Genomic DNA, 8,598 nt, shown 5'->3' with positions numbered 1-8,598 from the left:
AATCTATTAAAACAAAACAATTATAAAAAATAAAACAAAAAGTATGACAAGAAAAAAACTGAAAAATATAACTAAATAAAAAGAAAACGAAAATAAAAAAAAGAAAATGAAATAAAAAGAAAGAAAATAAGGAACATTTTAAAATGTAACCAAAACTTTAAAAATAAAATGACTCAAAGCATATTCCCCAGAATCCAGGGTCCCCTTGTTATTACACCACCTTATCTGAATCCGGCTTTTTTCCATGAAGTTGTAGGCATACGGTACCACAGATCAACTGTTAAACAGGTTATTAAGGTTAATTAAAGTTCATCAGAATCCAAAGCTTTCTGAGAAGAACTTCACCCACTGTCAAGGTGCACAAACACAGAAAAAACAAACTGGAAAGCAAAAAGTCTGGCAACACTTGTGGTGTTCTGAGCAACTTTAATGCAAAGATAAAAGACCAATGCATTGTGGGATAAAGCCTTCATCAGGGTCTCTTGCTGTGTTAAGTACAAAGTAAGGCTTATGTCACATTCAGTAACTTAGCATTGTCTGCACAAACTCCAACTGGTCAAAGTCTTAAAATACAACCTGCATGAAAAACATTCAATGTAGAGAAATAAAACTTGTTAACAAAGGTAACAAATGTAGATGCTACTGCAGAACACAAGGTGTCAGGCAGGTGAAGCAAACATAGATGCAGTTATGAGAATAGTGATTTACCCTGTGTCTATGCTCTATAATAACATCCCCTGACTTCCTGCAGGGCGCTGTCACTTAAACACAAGGTCCACCATCTCTCTGGTCTGTCCAGGGATACTGCTGGGGACAAGAGGGTCGAGACAGCTGGGCAGGCGGCCCTCCCAGCACCACATCACCACAGCCACCACTGAGAGCATGAAAATGCAAGGAGAACAAATGCTCAAAGTGACTGTTGTTGGCCACACTGGTTCAGGCTGGCCAATATTCAAGATCCAGGCATCATCAGCCTTGACCTGCTGGCAGAGTGGGGGCTATGGTGGATGTGCCTATGGCTTCACTCTGCCTAGGTGTGGAAGCCATGGCTCTCCACACTGCCGGCAGGGAAGGGCTGTGGCCCAACACAACACTGGCAAGCCGGCAATGGCTCATACAAGAGGAGCTAGAGAGGGAAGAAGTGCCGGGGTGGCCAGCACACTGAGGGCCGGGAGGGCCTTGGTTCCAATATGAAAGAACATGGTTCTTCACACTTATGTTCATACTAAGGTGACATCATAAAAATAGTACATATGTTCATGATTTGTCTAAATTATTCATGCAAATTATAGAATGACAACAGCAACACATTTTGGACAAACAGAAAGTCTTTTACAGAATTCAAGTACCACACCACTAAAGCTCCTGTTTTTTGGGGATGGTATCCCCTCTCTTAGTCTTCTTCTCGTCCTTGTGGAACACCTTTCCGTCTGACTGCTTCCTCCAGCTCAGTCTGATGCCTTCATTCACTCCACTGTCCTTCAACCTCTGTTGGAGCTGTGGTACAAAAACATTTCCTTTCCTGAGCACCACTCACAGCGAAAAACATTACACCTTGTAATCTTTCTATTTCCCTCATCTGGAAGCTCCAGTTCACACCCAGCTTCACACTTTATGTTCATCTTCCCAGTTCAACTACAGCTCAACAAATGATGCTAAGCTGTGACCTAACATTCAAACCAGGGGTGTGTGATCTAAGCTTCAAACAATGTAAAGAGGAAGGTACAGTATCACTGAAGCATAACTAAACATGGAGAATGCATAAGCTGTGAAGTATGACGGAGCTGCTTTCACCAACATGCACTCTGACCATGGCTGAGATACAGTATATACTGTAAATACTGTAATAGGCCGACATTTATTGGTTGCACGTCACTATTCAGCTCTTGGCTAACTTTAGTAGGACTACACTGCTATGAATTCTGGGTAAATTAAGACGTTTTGCAAACTAAAGGAACATGGCAGACCAGTCAGCTCTGTTCACTCAGCTTCTTACTGGAAGAACTGAACAGTTTAAATGATGTTACTGAAAAGATTTCGTGAAGAATGTAACAAAACAATTTTAAAAACTCTAAAAACTCTTCATCTTCTCACTGCTTGTTCCACAGTAGGCTACTCTCAGCAGACCACAAATGCTGAGCCGTGTTTGTCCAGTTTTTGTCAGCTGGTGTCACTCATTGCTACATGGTCTTGGTTCTAAGTTAACCTGAGTGTAGAGTGGCTAGCTTTTTAACAAGTCCCTCTTGATCTGAGAATAAAATTTAAACAGTCTAACACTGTTAGAAAATAATATGGAATAAGTGGATGAGTAACCTCAGTAACTAGAGCATATATTCGGTGTTATATTGGATGTCCAGTAATAATGTTTCCAAAACTGAAAACTAAAGTATAAGACAATATTCAATTCAATTCAGTTGTATTTGTATAGCACCAAATCACAACAAAAGTCATCTCAGGCCACTTTACATACTAAGGTCTAGACCTTACTCTTATTATTATAAAGGAAAAACCAACAACTCCCCCTGAGTAGCACTTGGCGACGGGGGGAGGAAAAACTCCCTTTAATGGAAGAAACCACCAACAGACCCCGGCTCTTGGTGGGCGGCCTTCTGCCTCGACCGGTTGGTATAAAGGATAAAACGATGCAAAGGTCAAACCTGATTTACCTGCATCAGGATGTCCTCCATCACTGCAGGGTCATTCAGGTTCAGGGAGGAGCTTTTTGTCATCAGCTTCACTTTCCCCACTCTCTTCACAACAGGCACAATTTCTACATTGGGAATAATGAAAGAGAGAAATGTGGTAGTTACATCTTCCATCAGCACTATTTTATCTCTACGGTTTGGTGTTTAAGGTGTAAGAAAAAGTTAGCTTAGCATGGGCTTATCCTAATGGTCTTAGTACTCTTGCGTCAGTGCAGCCGCCATGTTGGTACAGGGAATAATAAATAATAAAATAATGAATTATGAAGGCAAACATGTCTGACCTAAAGTTCTGATTTTGTAATTTGCTATTACAAAACAACACACTTCACATTTCATATTCAATTTTGTTACTACTTTTACCATTTCAGTGATTTGTATAATTTAATAACAACCAACATGGCATTCTAGTTTTACCTCAAAATCATGTTCAAAAACAATTTCCTTTCTTGAAAATTCTCCCTTCAAATTTCAACTCAGTTGTGTTCTGGCGTATGTCAGACTTTTAAGGGCTTGTGTGGAAAAAAGTTCGAATGACTGGAGTGTGTCTGTTGTGTGTGTTTTGTTTGGGGGGGCAGTCATTTTAGGATGCTGGCCACAGCCCCCCTGGCCACCGCTTGGGGTCACCACTGCTGCTAGCATGGCTGCAGACTCTTGTTTCTGTTATATCTGCAGATAAAGTAAACCTGAATCTAGGGTTACAGGCTAATGGGTGATGACTTACCACTGTAGCAAATAAATGCTCTCCTCACATTACAGTTCCAGTCCTCCCAGTGTCCAGAGTGGTTAAAGTCTGCTGCCACACAGCCCTCCTTCCCCGCATTGTTATTAGGTTCCCTTGTGTCTAGGTGCCAGAACCTAAATGAGGAGTTACTTCCATCCGTCCACTTCCAGGAGTCTCTGAAAAGGCCAATCCAGACCTTTCCTCCTTGAGGTATCAGCTCCACTACCTTTATGTTTTCTGCCATGTTTCTTACACTGGCCAGGTCTGTGTAGTGAGCTCTGCAGTAGCTCTGGGCCTCCATCCATGTCATGGACACATTGATGAGGATGAAGGTCACATTTGAGCCTGAAAACAGACACAGCGAAATACTCCGCATCCAGTATTCACATTTTTATGTATCTATCACTTGTATTTTTTAACAGCCTGAATACAATGACCTTAGAATCTCTGCTAAACAGAATCACACACAGACTGTATGTTTTTCTCAAATGTAATAAACACGTGTTTTGTTTTGTAATAAATGCATGGCCTGCCCTCTTAGGGCCAGAAGGAGACACCACATCACACCTCTGTAAAAGTGTGTATATGTCAGTTTCTCTAATACTTCTAAAAAGATTTTAAAGTACTTCGTGATCTTGCGTCGGCCTACTTCCAGTGTATGAACAAACACAGTTTCTCAGGTCCTTGGTTTCTCTTCCAGTCTTGTATTTATTCAGAGGGCAGGACAAAAGCTTTGTGAGGCAGCGTTTAGTTTTTAAGCTCCAGGCCACAGTCTGAATCTGAGAACAGCTGAAAATGCTGATGATTTTACACTTTAAACCTTTTTAGCCTGGTGTGGATTAGAATTTTTATGGCCTTTATTTATTTCATTTAAGACCATTTTATTGTACTAACATCCTTTGCCTTTACCTTGTCTTTTATTTTACAGCTTTACACATGACAGTTTTTTACTAGTTTAATTTAATTACTAGTTTTATTATCATGTTATTTCTTGTGTGCTTTAGTGTAGCTGTTTGCATTTACACTTATCAGTTTGTTGTCATGTGCAAAGCACAAATTTGAATTGCACCGAGCTTTAAAGGGCATTATACAAATACAGTTTACGATACAAAAACCAAGATGCAAAGCGAAACAGACAGGACGTGAACTGTTATGGTGGTTAAATCCTCACCTGTGATATTGGCGCAGACTGCCATGAAGCGGTTTTCACATTTGTCATCGTTCCACGGTCCATGGCTGTACATCCGTGTGCAGCACCGTCCACTGCCCATATTGTTCGGTTCTTCATCTAACCAATTCCTGAACTCAGTTTCCCCGTGTTTGTAGAAACCTGTGTCAGACAGCGACCACCTCCAGCTGTTCAGGTCGTCGTACAGCCCAATCCAGGCTCGCTGAAAACGGCGTTTCTTCTTTAGTGAAATGTTTAACAGTGATAGACAGGATTTCACCTTATTCAACCTTTAAAGACGTTCATCTCAGTTTGGATGCTCTGATAAATGTACTGCCTGGTATTTGGAAATATTGGTATTGAAATATTTTCCATTTGTGTGATATTGTGTGTCCATCAAAACATTTTGTAATCATTGTTGCATTTTAAACTTAAATTGTTATTGTCACATTTCTCCTATTTCTCATAATTATACTATACTGGTATTGTTTTAAACATAAAGTCTGAACTCAACTTTGGATAAGGAGCAGTTCTGTTTTTTTTTTTTTTTACCATTGACACAGCACTGTTATTTTGCTCATAACATTTCTACCACTGCTACTACATTAGTAACATCCTGAACACAAGAGGTTTACTTCCTTTCTACTACTTAAGCAAAGGTTCGCAGTACTTCTTTCACCGATGTACGGTAGCCGACATGATGCACGCTCTGCCAGCTGTTTATACTGGTGTTGGTGGGACTGATCCAATTTCTGAGTGTTGTGCTAAAATGCATTTTGTTGTTCAGTTTAGCAACATCAACACACATTACTCAGGTCCCATCGAAAACAAAACGTAATAGTAATATATTTAGTAATAAAGTGGAACATTTAAATCAGAGCCTAATGAAAACTGCCTGCTAAAGCAGCAGATGGACTGTACTGTACCTCATAAACAATGTAAAGCAGCCATAAAACAATAATTACAATAATTTATTCAAATAAAAAATCATATATGGCTTATAATGATGCCTATCAGAGACTATTACTGAAAAGGCCTAGATGGGTGAGTGCCAGTGAATTGTCTGTGTCACTTCGAGCTACTACTTTATCAGCTGTTCTAAGAAACCTGATGTATAAATTTATCTGTCACTTGAATGGCTCTGAAAACCACATTGTTTTATTGTTGACTAACATTGCATACCGTGACATGCGATATACATCTGTACTCTGGAAATACTGGTATACTTGCCTCTTAAAAGGATAATAGTGGACTGGCTGTAGTTTTGTGGTGGGTTTTATTGTTTTTATTGTTCAGAATTGGGACCTTGAGTCTGCAATAAAGTTTCTATCTAAAAAGAGAACTCATCAAAAATGTGACAAGGAGCCTGAACCTGTTTTTTAAACGTCACAAACTGAAAAACAGCTGCAAAACCCTTTTTACATTTTACATATTATATTTTAGAATTGAGTTAATTATAATTTGTAAAGTATTTTTAATATGCAAAGTTACTCACAGCTGTATGTGAAAAATAAATGTAGTACAATACAAAGTGCAGTATTTCTCTCTGAAATGTAGTGGAGTAGAAGTAGAAGTAGCATTACACAGAAATACTAAAGTAAAGTATCTCAGAGTTTAACTGCCACCTGTGGTTTTGTGAGCTCACCGAACTGTATTCTGAGTAGTTCATTTTGCTTGGATCTGCCAGGGCGTTCAGGACGTTCACGTCGTCCTGGTTGTCTATCGTGGCCAGGTCGGTGTGTTTTTCTCTGCAGTAGCTCAGAGCTTCAGTCATGTTGTACAGGTCATAAACAAAATGGTACCGACGTTCAGTGCGTGAGGAGACGCCACACAGCCCTGCAGTGACGGACAGGCATATTGGTTTGACTGGGGATATTTGTAAACTCACATTCGAGCATATTCAGGTGTTTTATTGTTTCAATACAGATGTCATAAAATAGCAAATTAAATGATCATTTTGATCAGTACTAATGTTTATAGATCTTATCATGTTGTATATTTTCTAATCTAAAAGAATACATTATATTAAAACATGAAATATTTATAACTAATTTTTGAAAAATATATAAAACACTTGCCTGATGCCACAATGATGCTCAGAAAAACTTTTTCCATTGTTGTTTTCCCCACCTCTCTCCCTGTAGTCTGTGACTGCAGCGCAGCTGTACAAATGACTTTTGGTATTAAGTTAAGCATTATCTGCAGCTAAATCAAATTCATGCAAAATTCATAGGGAAAAAAGAATTTGCCCACCTGCTTATCGGTTGTTTTACTGCTGGCTTGGCTCATACTGAAAAGGCTGTTGTTGAAGAACAGCACCGCTTATTGAGCACATAAAGTCACCATGAATTATTATTATTCATGCAAAAAAGATGTAAAATAAGTCTGGCTCAGGGTTTATTTCCACTGTTTAAATTCTTCATTATGCACACAATTATTGTGAACTTATATCTTATAATAAAATACATTTTGGTCCTGAACACTTTGGCTGGTGGGATTTCAGTGACTGATAATTAAAGGTTTAAAAACTAAAATGATCATCAGATTAAGTGATAATGAAAAAATTGTTGGCGTGCAGACACGTGTATCTTTGTGAGGACACTCATTAACATAATGCTTTACCTAACCTTAACCATAACCTAAATCTAATTCTATCCCGAACCCTAAAACAAAGTCTTAAACCTCAAAAAGGTCTTTCAGAAATTGGGGACATTTTGAGGCAGAGTGAGGACATTTTGGCTGGTACCAGCCAAAATGTCCTCACTCTGCCTGTGGACGGCTTGTCCAGCAGGACACAGGGATTTAAACAGAGCAGTGTTTGTTTCACACGTCACAGCCCATTAGACCAAAATGAACAACCTATTTAGCTACTTTCTTTATTTGCCTTACAAAAACAGGCTACTGTGTTAAAACGACTTAAACTCCTGAGCAAGAGGAAAATAAACCCTCTAAGGACACATGGACCGTCCCAGCAACACTTTTTATCTGATTTGCGTTATGCTCTTTCAATGTTTACTGTATTTGCTGTTATTTTATTTATCGATTTGTTTTTGCCGTTCGATGTAGTAGTGTTGTGTTTATTTATACAGGCTATGCCTAATCGATTCTTGTTTTGATCTTGTCTTCCTTGTCTAATAAAGCACACACAAAAAAACCCACGTCATGGTACGGTCGACGCATGCGCACGTCGTTCACTTCCTGCTTCCTGACAGCTGCACAACAACAGGAGAGAAACCAATTCGCGCAGCTGGATGTCCTCCAGAATCGGTGTTTTATGGCATTTGCTGCGTCCACGTGTCTCCATGCGCGCTCTCGTGTATGTGTCGCTCTGCGTGTGGCTGCTGAGTGACGCGGAGCCTCACCAGTTCACCGAGGGGGAGATGTCTGCTGCCAGGTAAGGACAGGTGTCACTGCGCAGGTGACGCTCTCCGCCCGGCTGTAACGTTACCTAGAGTAGTTACATCAGCTCCACCTTTAGCAGCTGCAACATTAGGAATGTTTGCACAGTAATAGTCATTTAATTTGTTCTGAAATTGCCCATTCTATAATATTAGTTTAGCTTTTAGTAACTTAGGTATATTTTGATTCTAATGCGTTGGTACCCAGCCCTGTCCAGGGTGGACAGTGTCAGCTGGGACTGGCTCCGCGACCCTCAGGATATAGAAAACAGATGGACGGACGATAGTACTTTTACTGGAGTAAAATCGTGAATGTAACTTGTCCTTGTACAGACATTAGGAGTCCGTTCATAAAATAAAATCACATTTGCTACTGGAAGTGACAAAACTAAGCACTGGTGCAGCTTCAGCTGTGACACTGGACACGCACAGTTTAGTGCTTTAGGAATAAACAGACGCAGGTTGATTCTGTCTGGAAAGGAGAAAAGAGAAGAACCGGCTTCGCCTAGAAATGTCAAATGACACTGTGACCTGCTTGTTCCAGGCAGCGCATCAAATCCATGTTCTACCACGCCTACAACAGTTACCTGGACAACGCCTTTCCCT

The 8,598-nt window shown here is 39.9% G+C and overlaps 1 protein-coding gene across 1 annotated transcript; it reads right to left on the bottom strand.

The window, feature by feature from the left end:
* Positions 1 to 1,141: 1,141 nt before the first annotated feature.
* LOC109968618 (secretory phospholipase A2 receptor) lies at positions 1,142 to 7,986 on the bottom strand. The gene is made up of 7 exons (XM_020615002.1): positions 7,754 to 7,986; positions 6,673 to 6,893; positions 6,220 to 6,430; positions 4,598 to 4,884; positions 3,427 to 3,771; positions 2,667 to 2,770; positions 1,142 to 1,497 (listed from the first exon to the last, which is right to left on the bottom strand). The coding sequence occupies exons 2-7, from the start codon at positions 6,788 to 6,790 to the stop codon at positions 1,357 to 1,359; spliced, it is 1,206 nt and encodes a 401-aa protein (XP_020470658.1). The 5' UTR covers positions 6,791 to 6,893; positions 7,754 to 7,986; the 3' UTR covers positions 1,142 to 1,356.
* Positions 7,987 to 8,598: the final 612 nt, after the last annotated feature.

The sequence above is a fragment of the Monopterus albus genome, unplaced genomic scaffold, assembly GCF_001952655.1.
Source record: "Monopterus albus unplaced genomic scaffold, M_albus_1.0 scaffold155.1, whole genome shotgun sequence".
In the NCBI taxonomy this organism is placed as follows: Eukaryota; Metazoa; Chordata; class Actinopteri; order Synbranchiformes; family Synbranchidae; genus Monopterus; species Monopterus albus.
This window is presented reverse-complemented; position numbering and strand designations above follow the sequence as displayed.